A 21,813-nucleotide genomic window follows, 5' to 3' on the forward strand; every position below is an offset into this window, starting at 1 on the left:
ACCTCTGTCCCCTTACCGAGATCAGCTGACATGAGGTGACTAGGTCTCTGAAGTGGCAGAGAGGAGCCATTGGTTTGCATACATCTTTTGTGGGCCATCTCTCTGGAAGCAAGAGCGATGCACCTTCCATCACAGACACTCCGAGCCGCCTTAGGGTGCACACGTGTGTTTTGTCACAGAGGGGTTTGCAGGGCTGCTAACCTGGGCCCCAGTTTCCTTGTTCTCAACACTTTTATTAACCAGGAAATTAAAATCCGGTGAACAGTGCCGACGCGGGGAGACCACGCCTGTGCGTTTCGAGACGGTGGCTGTTTATGGGATCAGAAAGCTCAGGCTTTCTCCCGCTGAGAAGCTGATGGTCTCGGACTGCCCATCATGCGGATCGCTGCCCAACTCATAACCACTGCGCCACCAGGCTCCTCGGAATCGCAATACCCGGGCCTAGAAGGCAGCTACGGGTCCGCGTGAACTTGGGGGCACTGGGATTTGGGTGTATTAAAGGGGGGGCACCGGGTCTGGTTGGTGACAACTGCAGTAACGGGGAGCGGATAACTTACTACATAGACTGATTCGGGGACAGCGTGGAAGGGGTTCACGTCCTCCCACGTGGGCGGGCAAACGCGTCCCTGCAACGCGACCGGGGCGTCGCCGGCGGCCGCTGCCGCGGAGCAGAGTCTGCGCACGCGCGGCGCCGGTCACCACGGAACCTTTTAGTGGTGGCCTCCGGGTATCCCGGCGAGCCGGGCCGGAAATGAGCGGCGGACCGCGGCGCGGCCGTCGGGCCTCGGTCGCCACGGTGACGCGCGCGGGCCCGGTGTCCCCGCCATGAGCGTCCGGGTCGCGCGGGCCGCGTGGGCCGCGGGCTGGCGGTGGCGCGCGGGCCGCACCCGCAGCGCCGCGAGCTTCCCGGGGCCGCCGCCGGGCGGCGCGCGCGTGGCCGACCTGCTGCGGGACGCGGCGGCCGGCGATGCGCCCAGGGAGGCGGCGGCGCGGCGGCCGCCGGGCCAGTGCTCCGTGCTGCTCTTCCCGGGCCAGGGCAGCCAGGCGGTGGGCATGGGCCGGGGCCTGCTCCGCTACCCGCGGGTGCCCGAGCTCTACGCCGCGGCGCGCCGCGTGCTGGGCTACGACCTGCTGGAGCTGAGCCTGCGCGGGCCGCAGGAGGCCCTGGACCGCACCGCGCACTGCCAGCCCGCCGTCTTCGTGGCTTCGCTGGCCGCCGTGGAGAAGCTCAACCACCTGCAGCCGGAGGTGAGCCCCCAGCCCCTCGCTGGTTCTTACCGCGTGCCCACCCTGTGCCCGGCCCGGCTGGGAAGTAAACGCGGGCCCCTGCCCTGCGCAAGCCTGCAGCCTAGTACAGGGGCACAGACAGTAGCCAATAAATCTGCTCTGTAAGTGAGGTACTTCAAGGTGCCACCCACCCACTGCCACCCGGCCGATTCCAACGCATAGCGACCCCCTATAGGGTTTGCGAAGCTGTCATTAAATCTTGATGGGAACGGCCAGCCTGGTCTTGGCCTTGGGCAGTGGCTGGTTAGGTCCATAATATTAAAGGTGTACAGATAGGAGGGGGAGAGCGGGGTGTGGGGAGGGGCGGCAGGGATGCGACTTTAGATTGGGAGGGCAGAGAAGGATTGAGATAGCTTACGTTTCAAATTGCACTTGGTGGGTTTATTGCTGCCGGCCCTGGTGGCCCAGGGGCTGTGATCCTCAAGGCCCCAGTTCAAAGTCAGCAGCCACTGCAGGGGGGCAAGACAGAGCTCTCTACTCCCCATAACCTCACAGGGGCAGTTCTACTCCACCCTACAGGGCTGCTGTGAGTTGGCATCGCCAGGGTAGCAGAGAGGCTTGATTTCGAGTACTTGATACCGCTGAAAGCGCTCCCGTTTAGGTCCTGGACCCCGTTTTACCCCGCCAACAATATTGCGAAGTAAATACCAGCCTGTTGGAGATGAGGAGAAGCATTCTGGGATGTGAAGGGAATTAGTGAGTGTCCCTGCTGAGTCACATGGTCTGGGCTGTGTTGTTGTTGTTGTTACCAGATATCTTCTAATCCAGTGGTTCTCCACCTTCCTCAGACTGCGCACCTTTCACACAGTGCCTCATGTGGTGACCCCCCAACCAGAACATTATTTTCGTTATTACTTCATCACTGTCATTTTGCTACTGTGATGAATCGGGTGACCCCTGCGAAAGGGTCCTTCTACCCTCAAAGGGGTCACGACCCACAGGTTGAGAACCACTGTCCTCCTGCATCCTGACTCAGCCACCACGCGTGCATCAGAATGAAGCAGTGCATTCCCCCACACTGCAGCCGCTGTGTCCGTCCCTGTAAGAGTCTTCCTCTCTTGATGATTCTTCCCTGCACTGAGCGTGATGTCCTCCAGGCAATGGTCCCTTCTGAAAGACAATCTGCCCCTCCTTGCCTCTCAGGAGCAGTCTGGCTGTACTTCCTCCAAGACAGATTTGTTCACTCCTCTGGCGTTGTATGGAGCTTCCGCTCATCTCCAGCCTGTACTGTACCCCCGAGGGATCCACTTTCCTCTGCACTCCTCCTTATCCATTGTCCAGCTTCCACGTGCACGAGCTCAGGAGTTTGAAACCACCGTACCTTCCTCTGGAGCCGGATGAGGCTTTCTACTTCATTCGAGAGTCACGGTCTTGGAAACTCACAGTGGCAGGCCTCCTCTGTCCCGTAGGGTCCCCATGAGTCCCAGTGACTCAATGGCAGTGAGTTTGGCCTTTTTGGAGGTCCACCCTACAGCGTAGGTCCAGCGTCGGTTGGTCCTCAAAGTCCAGAGTCTTTGCAGAGATTGTCTGCAGCGGATTTGCCCAGGGCATTCTCAAAAATCAAAAACCCTCCAACTCACTGCCATTGAGCTGGTTCCTGTAGAACTGGCTAGGGCTGACCCTGTGGGTTTCTGAAACTGCCCTTTGCGATGGGAGTAGACAGCCTCATTTTTCTCCTGCCGAGCAGCTGGTAGCTTCAAACTGCTGGCCTCCTGCTTAGCAGCCCCACGTGTAACCACTGTACCACCAGGGCTCCTCCCAATGCAATACGTTGTTTAACTTCTTGACTTTTGCTTGGACACACCACGGCTTATGGATCCAAGGAAAGTGAAGTCCTTGACCACTTCAGTCTTTCCTGCTTCTCCTCGGTCGGTCCAGTTGAGGATGTTTGCCTCTGTTCTGTTGAGGTGTCGCCCGCAGTGGAGGCTGCGGTCTCCCGGGTCCTGGATCTTTTATCAGTAAGCGCTGCAAGCCCTCCTCTCTTCAGCAGTCTCTACGGTGTCATCTGCATGTTCACCTGATGCTCTCTCAGCAGCCCTGCCCCGCCCCCACTTCACAGACGAGCTCACTGAGGTGCAGGGTGGGTAAGGGGCCCTCCCAAGGTCAGCCTGTAACCCAGGTTGTCTCTGATCTGAAAGCCGTGCTCTTCCTGTTGACCGCAGGCAGCTCCAGGTGGAGGCGAGGCCGGGCCGAAGCATCAGTGGTCCAGGGGTGGTATCTGCCCTTGCCCTGCCGGGAAAGGACTGGGTGATAGCAGAGGCCACTGTCTGTGTGTCCCATCCAGCTGGCACCCCTGCTAGTGCCATCTGCACACTGCGCCCCTGGGGCCCTCCCAGCTCTGCGCCCGGATTTCGCGCCTTGCAGCCATCTCGGCCTCACCTCCTGCTCTGTCGCCACAGGTCATCGAGAACTGCGTGGCTGCCGCCGGCTTCAGCGTGGGCGAGTTTGCAGCCCTGGTGTTTGCGGGAGTCATGGAATTTTCTGAAGGTAACAGGGAAAGGTTTGGCTCCAGGCTGGCTGCCCTGGGGACACAGGCCACTGCCAGAATGATAGTGGTCCAGTGGGTGCAGTTGGAAAGGAGGGACGTGGACGGGGTGGCACTGGGACCCCAATACCAGGCATTCCCTTATAACAAGGATCTTCTGCTGTCTGTCCCTTTGATCTGCCTGCTTGCCAGCCTCAGGCCCAGTGACAGCCCGGTTTGGCCTGGCCTGGGGTCTGGGGCTTCGTTGATCTCAGGCCCATGAAAAGCAGGCAAACGGGTCTTGGCTCCTGAGCCAGACAGACAGCTCTCCCGCTTTGTGACTGTGAAGACGGCCAGGCAGCTCTGCTGACGAACGCCTCATTCGTGTTCGCATACCCTTTTAAAACTCTACCGTGTAGGGCTGCCAACTACTAGGTTGGTGGTTTGAGCCCTCCAGCTGCTCCCCAGGAGGAAGATGCCCTGTGAAGCTGGAGTGTCTCGGACGGACTTGGGTTCACTCCTGGTGTAGCCGTCTGTGCCCCCGGCTCCCTGCCTCTGAGCTGGCTCTGCTGGCCGTGGCTGAGCGGGCGAGCAAGCGGGACGGGAGCAGCACTGCCCCCTGGACCCAGGTTTCTAGGTTGGCCGGAGACGTAGCTGTCGTGTGTGCACCTACCGCTGGCCTCCCTAGATCACGGGGAGGGCAAGGCTGCCACAATTCCCCCCCAGCCACCCTCCCAGCTCACCAGCACTCAAACCCCCACGTCTGTTCTGGAGAACAGGCCCAACAAGGTCAGGGACGGTCTCACCGGCAGCCCCATCAGCTTGCCTGCACCCACAATGCTGTGCGTCCACCTGACACCACACAGCCATTGCTTCCCTGCCCGCCTGGGAGTTGGGCAAATGCCTACCCCTACCCTGCCCACCCCGTACCCTCAAATTCCTAGTCAGCCATCTGCTCCCCACCACACACACACCCACATACACGAGAGCATCTTGCAGGAGTGTGGTCCAAGAGAAAGTGGCTTGTTTAATCTAATCCTGGACCCCTCGGTGCTTCCATCTACCCCTGGGCAGATCTCTCTCCTCGGCCCATTCAGTCCCCCTGCTGCCCGCCCAGAGAGCCCTTCCCAGCCAGGCAGCTGCGCCCCTTTGCCCTCACCTCACTGACACTGGAGCCTGATGGTGGCTGGGACTCACCGGGCAGCGTGGCCCTGCAGCATCCCTGGCCTCTGCCCACTGGAGGTCAGTGTGCCAGCCAAAGGAAGGCCCCAGACATTGCCCCCTGTTGTGGTTGGGTGCCTCAGAGTCAGTGCTGACCCTGCGTGCCACCAAAGGAAATCCCACCTGACCGCATCCTTTAGGAGCCTTGTTGGGAGGCTGCCTGGTCCTGGGTCTTCCCCTTTGGCTGCTGACCCTTTCTGTAGCACGGTGCCCCTTTCCAGGGACCGGTCTCTCCCGACAGCGTGTCCAACGTACACGAGCTCACCTCCTTAGAACCATTCTGGTTGTACTTCCTGCAAGACCGACGGGCCTGCCGTCTGGCCGCCGCACTGCTGCTGGTGTCCATGCTTCTCCTGCACGCCGTCCTCCCCGCCCGTCCCCTCGCCCGCTGTCCAGTGGCGCCTGCTTACGCTGGTGTGAAGGGCCACCAAGCTGGTTCCTGCTCACAGCGAGCCCGCACACAGCAGCAGAAGACACCGCCTGGTCCTGCGCCGCCCCACAACTGTGCCTTTGTCCTGCCCCTCGGCAAACAGGACAAACAGGAGGCCCTTCTCCATCGACTGGCGCGTGTGCGTGGACAGTGCGTACGAGGTGATCGGAAAGCCCGTGGCTCGGGACAGGTGCGTCTAGTCTAGAGAGGCTTGTACTGTTTAACTCTTAGAAGAGTTGCCATGCGGTGTGCTGGGCACCGCTTCCAGAGTGTGACTGGAGCTAAGCAACGAGGCAGAGCCCCGCGGCGGTGTTTATTCGTACCCCCAGGAGGGGCAGAGTCACCCCCAGTTGGAAATCCGAACACCAAGCCGGCCTTGAGCGTCCACGGCAGGAGTCTCGTGAGTTAGTCTGCAGGCAGCACGGGCCGTGCCCTGACCCCTTGGCTGGTGGTCTTCTGAGCACCCAGGTTGTCAGTGGTGCGTTACGTCTCAAACTAAATGCCTTTGTGCCGCACGCCAGTGTGTGTAGGTGTGTGTTGTTGAGAGCGATTGTGTGCAAGTGTGTTTGCATGTAGTTGAAAGAAATGTGTGTGAGAGACTGTGTATGAGACATTGTGCGTGAGCGTGTATGTGAGGGAGGGACTGCACGTGTCCGTACGTGAGCGACATTGTGATTGTGTCAGCAACTGATTGTGTGTGTGAGTTTGTGAGATTCTGTTGCTGTGTATGAGATCGTGTGTTTGAAAGAGAGGTTGTGCGTGTCTGTTTGTGTGAGAGCAGTGTGTGTGTATGGGGGTGCATGTGCATGTGTGAGAGAGGCAGGCTGGCACCCTGAGGTCAGTGTCCCTTGACAGCAGTGTGACCTGTCTCCCAGGGCTGAGCCACACCCCCACACCCCACTCACTGCCTGTGTCCTGACCCCTCTCCTCTCTCACTAGGCTTGTACGCTGTGAAGATCCGGGCCGAGGCCATGCAGGCAGCCTCGGACGCCGTTCCCAGTGGGATGCTGTCTGTCCTGGGCCGGCCGGAGTCCAGGTTCAACGCCGCCTGTCTGGAAGCCCGGCAGCACTGCGAGTCCTTGGGCATAGAGAGCCCCGTGTGTGAAGTGGCCAACTACCTCTTTCCCCACTGCAGGGTGGTCTCGGGACACCTGGAGGTGGGTGTTGACGGCAGGCCGACCACGGCCTCGCGCTGCAGAGCTCGCCTGCGGGCCAGGCTGGAACCTCAGACAGTGGGAGGGAGAGCCCTGCAGGGGGGCTGGGCCTATCTCTTCGGGACCCTGAGCCTATGGCCTCGCCCTGCGTACTCCATGAAGGGGCTACACTGATGGGGGTCAGGCCTTCCCTGGGACCCCTCTGGATGGCTGCTGCCAGGGAGGAGGGAGACAAGCAGTCCCTTGGTTCCACCACCTGTGGCTCAGGTGTCTTTCTGGGGTCCTGTCGCCACGCATGCCTGTGGCTTAGGGCGTGTTTGGCACCGAGTTGTCACATTAATTTTCTTCACTCTGTCCCTCCCCTGGGTGCTTCTCCGGCACTGTTTCCTGGCCCTTCTCTGAGGCCGTGCTGGGCCCACCGTGGTTGCTGCCCTCAGATCAGGACAGCCTGTGCACCAGCCAGCTCTGGTCAGGGAGCACAGGGACAGGTCAGGGCCTGAAGGACGAGTTTGCCCAAAACAGGAGCATCTCACCCCAGGGGGCAGGGCCCCGATGGCAAGGGTGCTCTGTCCCAGGACCTGCTTGGTGCCGGCCTGGCCAGCACCTGCCTTTTGTGTCCTGGTTGGCCCTAAGAGCCAGGCCCTTGCCTTGTGGACGGAGATCTTCCTCACGCAGCACGGGACCTGTGCCAGAGGGCGGTGGGACTTTGCACCCAAGTCTGATCCCTCCACGGGACCGTCAGTAGGGGTCCTTGTATTTCTCCCCACCCCCATCACTGAGAGCCACCAGGAAGGCCAGCTCTCATCGCCCCTGCTGGCCTTGAAAAGGTGGCTGTGTCCACGAGGCCTCGCAGGACAGCCCCTCCCACTGGCTGTTCTTGGGGCACGACCGGGGGCTGCACAGGATGGGTGGGCTGACCAGGAGGACATGACTTGTGGGCCAGGGGTAGTGGCGGGGACATACAACCCAGAACACTCCGCTCCGAGGCTCAGCCAGCCATGGAGCCCTGGCAGAGGGGCTGGGCGGGGTGCACCCTGCCACAGCACGCTGATGCCTGCACACCGTGGCCTGGGGGGGGGCTCATTGTTCTCCCAGAGCACTGGGCTCATTGGACCAGCGGAGCCTGTGTGTGGCGGCAGGCAGTGAAGAGTGAGTCTGCTGGCGTGGGTTCCCCATGGTGTCTGCACTCTGCGCCTGCCTGGGCCTTCTCATGACACCCGCGTTTTCTCGGTGCCCTCACAAGCAGTGGAACGTCACTCCTGTACGCTCACCTCACTGCCGTCTTGGGTCCGTCCCCAGGCCTTGCCTGGACCTTGTCCCCACCCCGCGTGTAGCTCACCCCTTTGCCCTTGCCACAGTGCGGCTGAGGCGGCCTTGGAAGGCTGGTGGCAATCTCCTGGTGGGCAGGCAGGAGAGGGTGAGGGGTGTTTCCGACTGGAAAGTCAGCTTTCACGGGGGTGGGGGTGTTGAGGTGTACACCGGACATGTTTTAGCAGACCCTGACGGGACCACCGTGGCAGGCCCTGGGCTGTGTCCTCTGGACATAAGGTCCCCTGCAAGACTGTCATTCTGAGCGGGGGTGTCCGTGGAGCTCAGTGCCCAGCCTGGATCTTCCCAGTGGGCACAGACTCGGGTCAGGCGGGCTGCCATGTGCCCATTCCGCAGATGAGAGGGAGGCAGGAAGAAGTGGCTCAGGGACCCTCCAATGCTCATCCCCCACCCCACCCTACACCCGGGACGTATGGGCTGCAGGTCCCTAATGAGGCCTCTAAAGGATAACGGCTCTTGTGGCCGAGCAGGTGTGTCCTTGTCCAGCAGCCCTGGGGTTCCATGGTGACCACCAGCCGCATAAAGTCCCTCGCGGAGGCTGCAGGTCAGCAGGGAGGGTCCCAGGAGGAGGGAGCTGGGCAGACGGTGAGAAGACCACACTGAGTCACAGGCGCACAGGGAGGTGGAACGAAGGCCTCGCCTGGCTGCCTGCAGGGAGCCCAGACACCGCAGTGTATAGGGAAGGCTCAGTGACCAGGGGCTGCCTCTTGCCTCGGGCCCAGTGGATATATCGTCTGTGCATGAGTGTTGTTCACACACACACCTAACCCCTTGCTGTCTCCCGCCAGGCACTGCACTTCCTCCAGAAACACGCCGCTCGGTACCACTTCCGACGCGCCAGGCTGCTGCCCGTGAGTGGGGCCTTCCACACCCGCCTCATGGAGCCGGCTGTGGCGCCCCTGGCCGACGTGCTGAGGACCGTCAGCCTGAGGGAGCCCCTGGTGTCCGTCTACTCCAACGTCCTCGGCAGCCGGTACCGGAACCCCAAGCACATCGCCACGCTGCTGGCCAAGCAGCTGGTCTCCCCGGTGCGGTGGGAGCAGACCATGCATGCCATCTACGAGCGGAAGAAGGGCACCCAGTTCCCCAGGACCTTCGAGGTGGGCCCTGGGAGGCAGCTGGGCGCCGTTCTCAAGAGCTGTAACCTGCAGGCCTGGAAGTCCTACAGCCACGTGGACGTGGACGTAGACATGGAGGCCGACGAGGCCCCAGATGCGTAGGGACAGGAGCACCGGCGTCCAGAGGCCGAAGCCGCCACTTCAAGCTTGGGGCAGGAGCCTTCTGTGATGGCCTGTCCATGATGGCGAGGCTACAGTGGGGTCTCCAGGCCTCGGCCAGCTTGTCCCACTCCAGCTCTTGCTCTGGAAATTGCCCGCGGCAGGTGGTTCTCAGGGTCAAGTGCGCATTGTCACGGGCCGCCCAGCCTCTTCCTCCATCACCCTGCCTGGCAGCCTGCCACCACCCAGGAGCAGACTGCAGAGAGCCCAGGCTCCCAGCTGGTCTCGGCAGCATCTGCCTGTCCCAAGAAGGGTGGCTGGGCTCACGCCAGCTCTTGTGTCAGCACCTCGTCCCCCTGGGGCTGCTCTGGCCACAGAGCACCCTGGTCAGGAGTGTGCCAGGTGGCAGCGTGGGTGATGCTGCCCTCCAGCTCCATTAAACGAGTCTTAAGTTGCCTGGTGGCATCTCGTCTCAGTGACTGGTTTAGGAAACCCTGACCCGACTGGCACTGCAGAGAAAGCTGTTTTCAGTAGGGGTGTGCAGGGACCCTGTGAGCACTGACGGGCAAGAGGGGGTGCAAATGGGCGTGCAGAAGACTGTTGAGTTCATTGGAGACACCGCCCCGCGTGCTGTATGGCCTCGGGCCACAAAGGGCCCTTCCCCACAGACTGCAGGGAGACAGGTGGGGTTGTGGCAACTCCAGGGAAGAAACCCCCAAGTTGGGGGAATGGGGTGCTGCCCTGAGCAGGGGTCCCTCCATTGGGGCCTGGGATGGTTCCTATATGGGCTTACTGTTCCAGGCTGCAGGAAGGGACAGAGCGTGTGTCCCCCAAGGAGGATTCCGGGAAACGGTCATCTTACTGAAGTGCAGGGAGCAGGAACCATGGGTGTGGAGGTCAGCTCTCCTCCACTGGGCCCTTTCTGCCCCAGCTCCTGTGGACTCTGTGTCTGGAATGTCGTGCGGGAAGGGCCACCTGTGGAGGATGCTCTGGGGCAGCCACCCATCTCCTCAGGGTGCCCAACACCACTGCCTGCATGATGGGGGCTGAGGACGGTGGTGCCTGGGTCCCCTTTGGGTCGGAGGGCCTGGTGCTTGGGACATTGTGGTCACGTCCCTCCCCAGGCCTGAGCCTCTATTTCCCTCTGGGTCCCCTACACCCCTATCCCCACCTGCCTGATGCAGACCGCAAGGACAGTGGTGGCCTGGGTCCCGAGGATTGGGATTGGAGGACCTGGTATTTCGGGGACTGTCAAGTCCCTCCCCGGGCCCCTGCCTGGTTCTCACTTGTAGAAGGAACCTTCTGGGATAACACCACAGACTGCTGGCCAGGTGACAGTTGCCTTGGCTCTGAGGCAATCCAGGCCACCAGGGCCGACCAAGGCCCAAGTTCCTTGAACTGACAGAGACCTGGCCAGACACCTCCTCCGATGCAGTGGGGAGAGGCCGTCTCCTCCCATCTCCCTAGTCCTGCTCCGTATCAAGCCCTCAGAGGCGGCCCTGGATGCTGAAACCAGGCCCACTTCCACCTTTGTCGAGAACCCTGCTCGGCCCATGTCATGCCCACTCTGGACCTTCGCCCCTGCACTGCCTGTGGTCAGGATGGTCCCTTTCCAGGGGCGCCTCACACCCACGACCCTGGCCTCGTGGCACACATAGCCCGCTCACCTACACGCTTCTGGGTCCCTGACTAGACATGAGTTTCCTGAGGCTGGGTTTTCCTCCAGGCTCCAGAACCCACAGCAGGGTCCCCCTCTGATAGCCAGGCAACCCCCAGGGCGGGGTGGTCCCTCCCTGGAGTGGAGAATCGGCTGGCACCCCTGGCTGGCCCTCCTTGTGCCCTCCCAGCAAAAAAGCAAGCAAGCTTTTCTGTAGTAGCCACATCCGTTGGAAGCAGAGGCCACACGCAAGAAACTGCCCTTCCACTCGATTCTGTAGCAGATCTCCGATCATGGGGGCTGCTTCGCTGCCAAGCCACTAAGAATCGGCCCAGAAGCCTGCCTGCTGCCTGACCCACCAATGTGGATTTCTGCAGTACCTGCAGCTGTGTGATCAGAAGCCTCCAGCCTGACACCTGAGCCAGGGCCAGGGACCTACCCTTCCTGGGCAACTGTGTGATGTAGGCCTCACTGGATCAGCTTCTCTGAACGCCCAACTCTGCAAACACTGCCACCAAGTCAGGTCCTACTCACTGGACCCTACAGGACAGAACCGCCCCTGTGGGTTCCTGAGACTAACATTACGGGAGTAGAAAGCCCCATCTTTCTCCTGTGGAGCAGCTGGAGTTTTGAACTGCTGACCTTGGGATTAGCAGCCCAGCGCAGAACTCGCACCATCACCACCACCGGGCTCCTGCTCCATGCTGGACAAACGACACGATGGCTGCTGAGGTCCAGCCGAAGGCTACATGACACAGACCCCTCACCCCCAAGAGAGGACCCAAGACTGGCTACAAACAAGTTTATTCCGTTCTCCCCAGCCCACCACATCTGTCCAGCAGATTCTCCAGACCCCGGACACGGGGATGTGGCCAGCACTACCCCCGCTGCCCACCCTGGAGGGAGGGCCACTTCACAGAGGGCTGAGGCCGGAGGAGGGCGAGGCCCAGCCAGGCTTGGACACTAGCCGCTAACCAGTAACGGCCACAGGGGCACTAGGAATTCATTTCTCTAAAACACAACATCCCAGAAACAACTCCACGGAAGGAAGTCTCAGCAGTGGCCCAGCACTGCCCCCCTGGGGTGGGTATAAAAAAGCGATCATTCCAAAGCAACAGGTTAAAAAAAAAAAAATCACAAAGCACAACTTGGCACCAAGGCCGGCCGCCACCACCAGGGTGGCAGTCTCGGGTGGGGGCCAGCCCCACCCTTGCTCCCCAGTGGTATCACTTGGGCAGGAGGAAGTGGAGCACCATGCCGAGGAGCACCAGCAGCGTCAACGGGAGCACCTGTGCACATACCTGGTAGGGTGCCACCTGCAAGAGAGGGGGGCAGTGAGGGCCACAGCCCAGCGCTTCTTCCCGAAGTCCCCAAGGGGGTCCAGTCCCGGCTCCCTCGCTCACAGGAAGCAACCAGAGGCGTGGGCCGAGGAGGAGGGGGAGGCCCAGAGAGGAGCAGTGACCAGGGGAAGGGAGTCGGGACCCTGAGGCCGAGGGCCAAAGGTGGGACAAGGTGAGGAGAGCACACCCATGTCCCCAGCACAAGGGGACACAGTAGGCTGTAGTCCTTGGGGGCAGCAGGGGGAGAGATTAATTGGGACAGAAGGTCTTGTTTGCCAGGCAAAGGCACGATGGGCTCTGAGAGCCTGTGGTTCCGTTTGTGCCCGCTCACTGCCTCTACAGCCCAGACCGCAGGAGCCCCAAACCCAGAGGCCTCTGGGACCAGACAGGTGGGGCCAGGGGGGTGATGAAGGCAATAGGGAGCCCTGGAGGACTACAGGAAAGAGGAGAGGGCAGCTGCCACAAGCGGGTCCAGAATCTGAGAGCAACTTACCCAGCACCCGAGGCCTGGGCGTCTCCGGAGCAGAGTTTTCACCCTGAGCTTGCTGAGGCAATGGTGGAGACACCGGAGCACCCCTCTCACGCCTGTCTGGAGGTAGCTGAAGACCAAGCTGGAGAAACAAAACCGGGGTGGGTTACAGGAGACCAGATCCAGTTCCTGCTCCCCAACCCCCATCCCGCTGCCACCCAACCCCACTCCCTGGGGTGCCCACCCACCAGCTCCTCTCTCGTAGGCCATTTCCTGCTCATCAGCCCATTCCTCCAGTGCCTCTCCTCCATCTGTTTGTCTGCCAGCCCACTACCTGGGGTTTAACCCTACCCATCAGCTGGTGATGGTGACCTCTTTCCCCATCCCCCTGGGCTAGGAGACACCCTCTCCAGAGCTGGTTTTGACCTTGGGCACTACGCCAGGCTGCCCCACTGCCTACCTGACTTCCTGGACAGATGTTGGAGACGGCACTGCTGTTACTGGTGCTGCCTCAGCAGCCCGGGTCCAACAGCCAAAGGCACGCTGCCCTGCAGCCCTGCACCCCCCTTAGCACGACTGGAGCCACTGTCAGACCAGCAGGTCCCCCGAGTGATCCCGGGGCTTGGCCCTCAGCAAGCCACCAGGTCCCTGTTCTCCAGTCCCCCCACCCTCAGGGAGCCATAGGGCCCACCCTGGGGTTCTCAGGTACAAAGCCCGTCTCCATCCGACAAAGCCTGCCTTCCCAGTGGCCGCCAAGCTGCCCAGAGGGAGACCCCTGCACCTTCTGTCCCTCTAAGTCAGCACCTTTTTGGAAAGGTTCCCTCTTGGCTCAGGTGGCAAGAAGGAGGAAGAGTGGGGCTTGGCATCTGTTTCCCAGGCTGCAGAGAGGGCAGAGTGGACCCACCCCAGGAGCGGGAAGTCTGGCGGGGATGCAGCCAAGGGGCCAGGGGCTGGCTGGCTGCTTGGTGTGTGGGAACCTCTGTCCTCAGGGCCTCCTCCCGCTGTTACCTGTGCACAGTGCTGAGGGCCACGCAGGTCAGCTGGACAAGGCGGGGGGTCCTGAGCGACATGTCCATCTCATCTGCAATGAGGGCCAGCTGCAGGGCCACGGGGCTCAGGTTGCTGTGGGGAGGCCACGCTGCCATCAGTGGTGTTACTGACCACACGTACTCCCACCTGCCCAGTCTGAGGATGAGCAGCTACTGTGAGGGGAAAGGTGGCACAGAGCCCCCAGGTGGCAGGACCCTCAGGTGTCAGGTGGGTGTGGGACAGACCTTCCCTCACCCCTCTGGACTCCCTGCCCACCACTGAGTGGCTCCGCTCTGTCAACATTGCAGATACACATACCCACACCCCAACTAGGGCAGGATAGGGAGGAGTCCTTGGAATCCTCTAGTGGTGGAGAGGGGTGCAGCTACTGGATGGGCAGCAGGTCAGCCTCCCTGGGGGCCAGCACACCCCACAAAGAGCCCTCAAACTGCTGTGCCTGAGGCTCTCTTGTCAGATGAAGGGCCGGGGACCTGCTTCCTGGACCCCAAACCTCCCTCTCCCTGCTCAATCCCCCTCTCAGACAGCAGGGGCTACCAGCCCCCCACTCTCAAAAGGCATCCTAGAGTGAATGGAGAGCCTGATACACACCCTGCCCACCCACAGAGGCCACCGCAGTCCGCCTCAGGATGGGCTGCAGAGCCAGCATTCTGGACACGGGAGCAGGCTCAGCATTGTCATCTGCTACCCCCCACTCCACCCCACGGGTGCCCTCCTGAAGGAGGGGGTGGGGTTAGCCCTCTCCAGGGGGTTATCCACATTCCACACCCATGACTCCACTGGAAATCCCCTGGGTGCGGGCCTGGGGCCTGGCTTCTATCCAGGTGACGGGAAGGGCCATGCCCCCATCTGGGCTGACCTGCCCCCCCCCCACACACACAAACTTGGTTTGCCAAGGCACAGGTACAGGAGGAGGCAAATGTCGCCATGCCCCCTCCCCTTAAATCCCCAGGTGCTTCCACCCCACAGGCCAAGCCTACCTGACCTGAGAACCCTGTGGCCTGCCACAGGTGGAGGCGGCCAGACCTGGGAGGCTGCTCTAGGGTTTGGTTGGTGATGCGTTTTAATTTAAGGGTGCACATTCTGGGGCAAGGGCTGCCAGGGTATGATCTGACTGCTCAGTGCCGGTGTGGACGCAGCTCTTGGGGACTCAGTTTCCCCATGTGCCCAGGGAAGGATAGCAATGTGTGAGCCACTGGCACAGCCTGCCAGGACCCAGGGCTGTCCTCCTCGGTCTGTCAGGCCGACCGGGCACTGCGTCCAACGAGGCCAGCCCAAGTCCTTTCCTGGGTTTCTTGTCCGCTCTTCCCAAACTGGTCCCTCTGCCCTGGAAGACACAACCCAGCCCAGCTCCTGGGCCCAGGAATGTGCCCATTTTAGTGGCCAGTGCCACTGTGACTGACTGAGGAGCCCCGAGGGCTCCCGATGGACACTGACATGAGTCACAGCCCCAGGCCTCCTGCCCAGACGACCACACCTCTCAAAACTCGCCCCAGGTGCGCTGCTAAGGTCCTGCTCAGGAGGGAGGTGAGAGGCTACGGTGGAACTGGCGGGCCTACCTGACGGGAGGGGCTAGCAGGCCGCTGGATTCAAAGTAGCCGGGGTGGGTCATACCAGAGACCTCGGTGTCGTCGTTGGGCAGCTGTCCAACCTGCCCGGACAAGTAGGCGGCAAGCAGGCGATTCCTGGGGACAGGTCCAGGTCGAGACATCTCTGTGTGGAGGAAAACAGGGCGTGCCTGAACCCCCAAAGCAGTGTGCTCACAGGTCACTGGCCCCCTCTGGGATCGACCCCCTAGGCACGCTGTGCAGGTCACTGCTCCTCTGTCCTCCGTCCCCTCACCTGCCAAGTGAGGGGCTTGGTTCTCCTTTTGGGTGTGAGGTCCAACTAGGACACAATGGACTACGGACTAGACCTCTGACCTCCGAGAGCCAGGAGCCAGAGGGAGGAGCCCCTTGCGGGGCAGCCGGTGGGTTCGAACGCTGACCTGGTGGTTAGTGTCCGTCCCCCATGCCTCGTTCCTTAAACACACCTCTCCTTCCCTTTGAGGTAGCTCTGGATCCTGACCCCTCTCTCGCCGCCATCAAGTTCCTTCAGACTCACAGCGACCCTACAGGATGGGTAGAACTGCCCCCGGTGGATTTCCAAGACTGTCACGCCCTCTAGGAGTCAAAAGCCTCTTTCTCCACGGAGCAGCCCCATGGTGGCTTTGAACTGCTGACCTTGAGATTAGCAGCTCAACACATAACCCATGATGCCACCAGGGCACCTCAGATCCTGCCCACCTTGGACCAGTCAAGACACTCCTGCGTCCCAGTCTCCCTTGCAGCTCGGGCGGCCATGTGACCCTGTGCTGGCCTGTGAGGTCTCAGGAAGTGACATTGAAGGGAAGTAGACAGGCTCGGCTCCTTTTGCTGCCTGCGGTTCATCAATGAGGCTGGGCCTGCAGCAGCCGCCCTCAGCCCTCAGACACCCGTGGGGGGAGAAGAGCCCACCTATTAAGGTTGGCGAGCCCAGACTGCCTGCGGTTCATCAATGAGGCTGGGCCTGCAGCAGCCGCCCTCAGCCCTCAGACACCCGTGGGGGGAGAAGAGCCCACCTATTAAGGTTGGCGAGCCCAGAGAGCGCCAACCTCTGTCCACCCCATCCCTCCTCTCCAGCTGTCCTCGTTCCTCTGAGCCAGGGGGTCCTCAAACTTTAAACAGGGGCCAGTTCACTGTCCCTCAGACCCGTTGGAGGGCCGGACTATAGTTAAAAAAAAAACTATGAACAAAGTCTTTTACTCACTGCACATATCTTATTTTGAAGTAAAAAAACAAATGGGGCAAAAACACCCCACGGGCTGGATAAATGTCCTCAGCAGGCCGCATGTGACCCATGGGCCGGAGTTTGATGACCCCTGTAAGTCAAGGGCCTCGGCCCTACAGCTGTGAGTCTCAACCCTTCCCCTGGGGCGGGGGGGTGACCGAGGGAACTGCTCAACCTGGAGCCCACTATCCCAATCTGACATTGCCTCCACCCCACCCCACCCCCGCCCAGGTACAGGCTGTAAGAGGGGCTCCGAGCCAGTGGGCCTGAGTTCACACTCCAGCTCTGACATTTACTGAGCCCACCTGGGTAACTCCTTTATGAACTCAAGCCACCTGGGGTCACTTGTCTGTAAAATGGGTTCATGGTCTCGGAGGCCCTTGGCTGGGTTGCCAGGAGGGCTGAATGGAGGCCCCTCTCGGGTGGCCTGCACAGAGTCGGCCAGAGCGCAGGGCCACGCAGGAGGCACTGTGACCGCTGTGTTTCCACAAATTGTCCTCTTAGCATCACGGGGCTAAGGTCATAGGCTTCAGGTGCAGAAGCCCAAGTTCACAGGGCATTCGGGTCAGTCTGTGGAGGGTTCTGAACTGTAAAACTCTTAATGCTAGGGTGGGGTGGGGGAGGGTACCGCTTATTCACAGGGAGCAGGGGGGCAAAGGGAAAGGAGCCCTGGAGGAGCAGTGAGTGCGCAAAGTCAGCAGTTCAAAACCACCAGCCGCTGTGCAGTGGAGAGGGGGCTTTCTCCCCCTGTAAAGCCTTGCTGTCTCAGAGCCGGGCAGGGACCATTCTACCCTGTGCTCTAGAGTCGCCGTGGGCCAGAATCAACTCAGTGGCAGTTTGCTTTTGATTTGGGGGTTGACTGCGATCTGTGATGAGCCGAGCCTGGGGCCCAAGGCTGCGCCCCCAGCCTCCTGCCAGGGTGGAGAAGTACAGCCCTAACTGGGGCCCGTGCAGCGCACCCACAGACACCCTTGCCAGGAGCTACTGCGAGGCTCAGGATGTGCTCCCAGAGGGTTCAAGGGAGAAGGCAGGGAACAAGGGGGACGATGCCAGGCAGGGGCTCCCAGGGGCGCAGAGGTGAGTTCCCACTGCTCCTGTGGCCCAGGGGCCAGCAGGCTGCTTGTAACAACACCTCCCAATCTCAGCGAAACGCAGAGATGGGTGTGTAGGAGGTGACGTCGCTGGCCAGACCAAGACAAGACCACACAAGGGCAGCCTTGTTCTCCACCTGGGATGCAGCGAGGAGACAGAGTGTGCCCAGAATCTCCATCTCAGGCAGTTTGTCGGGAGGGAGACACCTGGTCCGAGTGAAAAGGCAGCTCAGAGGAGCTGGGGTGGGGCGGGTGGGGGTGGGGGTACATGTAAACACAGCCACAAGGCGCCTGTGGCCTGGCATGTGCCACCTTGCACCTGTTGGGACTCCTCCTCCCACTGCTGAAAGGCTGGGAGGCTCCGGGCACCAAGCCCCTGGGGGCGGGGCTGCCACCTGCTGCTGGGGCAGCGCAGGGACACCCCCACCTTCCACAGGCTACACATGGCTATCAGATCAGGCTCCCGAGTGCCACGGGATTCCTGGGGCGCTGCGCCTCCCAGGAGCAGACTGCCAGGCCCCTCTTGCACATCACCCTGAGGACATGCAACTTTGAGCTCAGACGTCTGTCTACCGGAAAGCCGAGAACCGTTGGTACCACCCTGGGGCCTGAGACCAAGCGTGTTGCCACCCAGTGTGCTGTGCTCCGAGGCCCTGGGCTGAGAGTTTTTTTATAAATCATTTTATTGAGGGCTTGTACAATTCTTATCACAGTCCATCCATCCATCCGCTGTGTCAAGCACATGTGTACATTTGTTGCTATCATCATTCTCAAAACATTTTCTTTCTACTTGAGCCCTTGGTATCAGCTCCTCATTTTCCCCCTCCCTCATGAACCCTTGATAATTTATAAATATTTTGTCATATCTTACAGTATTTCTCCCTGCTGAGCTCAACAGGCTGGTGCGCCCGAGACCAGGATCACACTTACCACCCTCGCCCCAGGGAACGCGCCACATTCAAGCCCAAACTCCCCGGCCCCCAGTCCATGCCGACTCACAGAGACTCCGTGGATTTCCGACACTGTTAACTCTATGGGAGTAGAAAGCCTCATCTTTCTCTCTCGGAGCTGATGGTGGCTTCCAACTACTGACCTCAAGGTTAGCAGCCCAACACGTCCCCGCGGCGCCACAGCAGTACTTCCAGACACGCTGGATGCCGAGCCAAGACGAGCTGCACCCATGCGTAGTTTCTTTAGAAGTGGCATCAGGCGGTCCGAAGGCGCACACCCACGCCTCTGCCCTTTTGTTCCCAAAGTAACCTCTGCCATTAGCAGCATCTGACCTGTTTTTACAGTTGGACCCTGAAGTCCAGGGTCCAGTCATGTGCCCTGAAGCCCCTCACTGCACTTGCCTACGGGGTCCACTGGCAGTGCTGAGGTGAGCGGTGGGAGGCCCGCCAGGAGTCAGGCATGGCGCCCTGCCATGGACAAGAGCCGAGGGCCACCGAGGGGAGAGGCTGGAGCTCCTCTGTGGACCAGCACAGCTGCTGACAGGCCGCTGTGCCACCTTCACTGTCTGACCTTCACTGTCCTCCCTGTGCACCCCGACCCCCACCCCAACGGCTGCCCGAGGAGAAGAGCAGGCCCTCAATGTGCCTTATAATATCCTGGGAGGGGGGGGGAGGCTGAGGAGGCCGGAGGGGGCCCAAGCCTCAGATAACACCCCAATCACCCACTCCCACCCAGATGACTTCCTCCTGGGATCAGGTCCCTGCCCCTCTCTCATTTGGTGGAGGGGAGCGGCTCCTCTGGGGACATAAAAAGGCGAGAGAGAGAGAGAGAGAGAGAGAGTGTGTGTGTGTGTGTGTGTGTGTGTCCCCAGGCCTATGAAAAGCACTGCTGGGTGGAAGCTTCATTACAAAGAGCGGAGCCGGACGGAGCACATGGAACAATAATTCAAACCTGCACGACTTCAAATGTTAAGAGAAACCGATCCCCCAGAGCCAGCAAGCAATTTCACTCCCAGGGGCCCTCGGGGCATCAGGAGGGACAAAAGAGCGCCAAGTGTAGAGGAAGGAGGTGGCCTCTGGACTTCAGAAGCTCAGCTCCTGGCCTCCGCTGAGTCACTCCACCCTCCTGAACTGAAACTCACGGCCACGCCCCCTTCCTATCTCACCGTGCAAGTTCCTGTTGTCAGTTTCATTCCATGTACATGTGAGATAGTTATGGTTTATTGTGCCAACCTAGCCGATAAACACATGTGGGGTTAATTGAAGGGCAGAGAGATAAATGGCTCAGTGAGCCTCGCCTTTCTAGTTCTCGGGTCTCTTGCTTTCTGATGGTCGGACCAGGGTGCAGCTGCCTTAGCCAGTTCCCTGCTTCAGCTGGCGAGGCTCACTTCCTGCAAGACATCCCTGAGGAGAAGCCGCATGGACCTACTCCGATGCAGCCCTGGGTGCTGGAGCAGCCGTGTGGAGATCCCTGCCAGCGCGGAGATGCTGACACGCTCACTGACTCGGCTTTCCTCCTGCAGTCGGCATCATTGCATGTGCTTTGTGAGACGGAGGAGGACTTTGTGGACTGGTGTTGGACATATGGGTTAATGTTGGACTTGTGGGCTTGGGCAGCGCTGGGTTGGGATGTTTTCTTGATGCACACATAACCCTTATAGAAAACTCTCTCTTATACACGAGTTTCTGTGGATTTGTTTCTCTAATGTACGCAGACTGACACAATGTGGATGTTAGCAGGGTGGCAAGGCGGGGCAGGCGCTCTGTGCTAGTTTCTACTCGGTGACCACGTACCAGCTACCCCGTGGTTCTGCACCTGAGTCTCGGCGCTGGAGAAGATTGTGGGCGGCACGATGCACGGACAAGGGGACAAGCCGACCTGTCTCAGAAGAGCACAGCCAGAGCGCTCCTCAGAAGCAGGGCTGGCGAGACTTCGTCTCATGTCCTTGGGACACTTTGTCAGGAGGGGACAGTCCCTGGCCAAGGACATCGTGCTTGTAAAGCAGGGTGGCAGCGAGAGAGAGGAAGCCCCCCACGAGATGGACGCACACAGCGGCTGCAGCGACAGTCTCAAACACCGGAACAATTGTGAGGATGCGTGGACCGGGCGCTCTGCTCTGCTCTGAGTGTGAGGCTGCTGTATGGGTCGGAGCCAGCTGAAGGCACCTGGCAACAGCAGTCTGGTTGGTAGGACTGCAGGGGAGCTTTCAGGCTGAGGCCATGGGCCACACCCCCTACCTCCTCCTCCCTGCCCACTCTCCTTCTAATAAGCAAGAATCTATTAAAGAAAGGTCTTGTGCACAACTGGGAATTGCACTCGATCTGATCCCGCCACACCGAGGCAAAACACTAAGGGGTGCAACAGAATAGCAAGGGAACAGAGCAGCGAGGTTCCCAGGGATGCTGAAGGTGGACTTTGGGGCCAGGGCGTGGTGCCCCAACAGACTGGACTAGAAAACACTCCTAAAGGCCAACAAACAGTCCTTGAACTAACTACAAGCTTTTCTTTCTTGTTGTGTTTTATTTTGTTTTGTCATTGGTTTGTGGTGTATTGTTGCTTGGATTTGCTCTGTCTTGTTTTTGTGCATGTTATTATCTCTGCAGGTCTGTCTAAATAAGACAGGCTGGATGAACAATCTGGAGGAGAAAACAACGGGACTGACAGTTGCGGGGGGACATGGGAGAGGGGGAGGTGGGGGGAAAGGAAGCGGTGTTAACAAATCCAGGGACAAGGGAACAACAAATGATCCAAATTGGTGGTGAGGAGGGTGTGGGAGGCCTGGTAGGGCGTGATCAAGGGCAATGTAACTGAGAGGAATCACTAAAACCTATGTGGGGACTGAGCATGATAGTGGGACAAGAGGGAAGTCAAGGGAAATAGAGGAAAGATCTGGGAGACAAAGGGCATTTATAGAGGTCTAGACAAAGACATGTACATATGCAAATATATTTATATATGAGGATGGGGAAATAGATCTATGTGCCTATATTTATAGGTTTAGTATTAAGGTAGCAGAAGGACATTGGGCTTCCACTCAAGTACTCCTTCAATGCAAGAATACGTTCTTCTATTAAATTGGCATTCTATCATGCTCACCTTCCTGACACAACCACTGAAGACAAAGCAGGTGAATAAGCAGATTTGGTAAAGAAAGCTGATGGTGCCCGGCTATCAAAAGATATAGTATCTGGGGTCTTAAAGGGTTGAAGGTAAACAAGCAGCCATCTAGTTCAGAAGCAACAAAGCCCACATGGAAGAACACACCAGCCTGTGGGATCCCGAGGTGTCAAAGGGATCAGGTATCAGGCATCATCTGAACAAAATATCATAGTGAATGGAGGGGGTGCA

The 21,813-nt window shown here is 59.8% G+C and overlaps 2 protein-coding genes across 3 annotated transcripts; one reads left to right on the forward strand and one right to left on the reverse strand.

Annotated features, from left to right (window-relative positions):
* Positions 1–689: 689 nt before the first annotated feature.
* MCAT (malonyl-CoA-acyl carrier protein transacylase) lies at positions 690–9,558 on the forward strand. 2 transcript variants are annotated; one of them, XM_075553521.1, is made up of 4 exons: positions 690–1,248; positions 3,687–3,774; positions 5,506–5,592; positions 6,342–6,480. In XM_075553521.1, exons 1-3 carry the CDS (start codon positions 826–828, stop codon positions 5,565–5,567), a joined length of 573 nt encoding a protein of 190 aa, XP_075409636.1. In that variant the 5' UTR covers positions 690–825; the 3' UTR covers positions 5,568–5,592; positions 6,342–6,480. The 2 variants fall into 2 exon arrangements, with proteins under 2 accessions (XP_075409636.1, XP_075409635.1); XM_075553520.1 differs by lacking the exon at positions 5,506–5,592 and adding an exon at positions 8,674–9,558 and having other exon boundaries at positions 811–1,248; positions 6,342–6,559.
* A 2,427-nt stretch (positions 9,559–11,985) lies between these two features.
* On the reverse strand, positions 11,986–15,326 carry BIK (BCL2 interacting killer). Its single transcript, XM_075552610.1, has 4 exons — positions 15,175–15,326; positions 13,577–13,690; positions 12,593–12,710; positions 11,986–12,075 (listed from the first exon to the last, which is right to left on the reverse strand). Exons 1-4 carry the CDS (start codon positions 15,324–15,326, stop codon positions 11,986–11,988), a joined length of 474 nt encoding a protein of 157 aa, XP_075408725.1.
* Positions 15,327–21,813: the final 6,487 nt, after the last annotated feature.

Source organism: Tenrec ecaudatus, chromosome 6 (genome assembly GCF_050624435.1).
Source record: "Tenrec ecaudatus isolate mTenEca1 chromosome 6, mTenEca1.hap1, whole genome shotgun sequence".
Classification (NCBI taxonomy): Eukaryota; Metazoa; Chordata; class Mammalia; order Afrosoricida; family Tenrecidae; genus Tenrec; species Tenrec ecaudatus.

What these genes read in the sequence shown, in the direction of transcription:
- MCAT (XM_075553520.1), top strand. Translation starts at nt 826, where the DNA reads ATGAGCGTCCGGGTCGCGCGGGCCGCGTGGGCCGCGGGCTGGCGGTGG. An exon ending in AGTCATGGAATTTTCTGAAG is followed by an intron (nt 3,775 to 6,341) that starts GTAACAGGGAAA and finishes CTCTCTCACTAG; the next exon opens with GCTTGTACGCTGTGAAGATC. An exon ending in TGGTCTCGGGACACCTGGAG is followed by an intron (nt 6,560 to 8,673) that starts GTGGGTGTTGAC and finishes GTCTCCCGCCAG; the next exon opens with GCACTGCACTTCCTCCAGAA.
- BIK (XM_075552610.1), bottom strand. Translation starts at nt 15,326, where the DNA reads ATGTCTCGACCTGGACCTGTCCCCAGGAATCGCCTGCTTGCCGCCTAC. An exon ending in GCCCTCAGCACTGTGCACAG is followed by an intron (nt 12,711 to 13,576) that starts GTAACAGCGGGA and finishes TTGTTTCTCCAG; the next exon opens with CTTGGTCTTCAGCTACCTCC. An exon ending in GCCCAGGCCTCGGGTGCTGG is followed by an intron (nt 12,076 to 12,592) that starts GTAAGTTGCTCT and finishes CCTCTCTTGCAG; the next exon opens with GTGGCACCCTACCAGGTATG.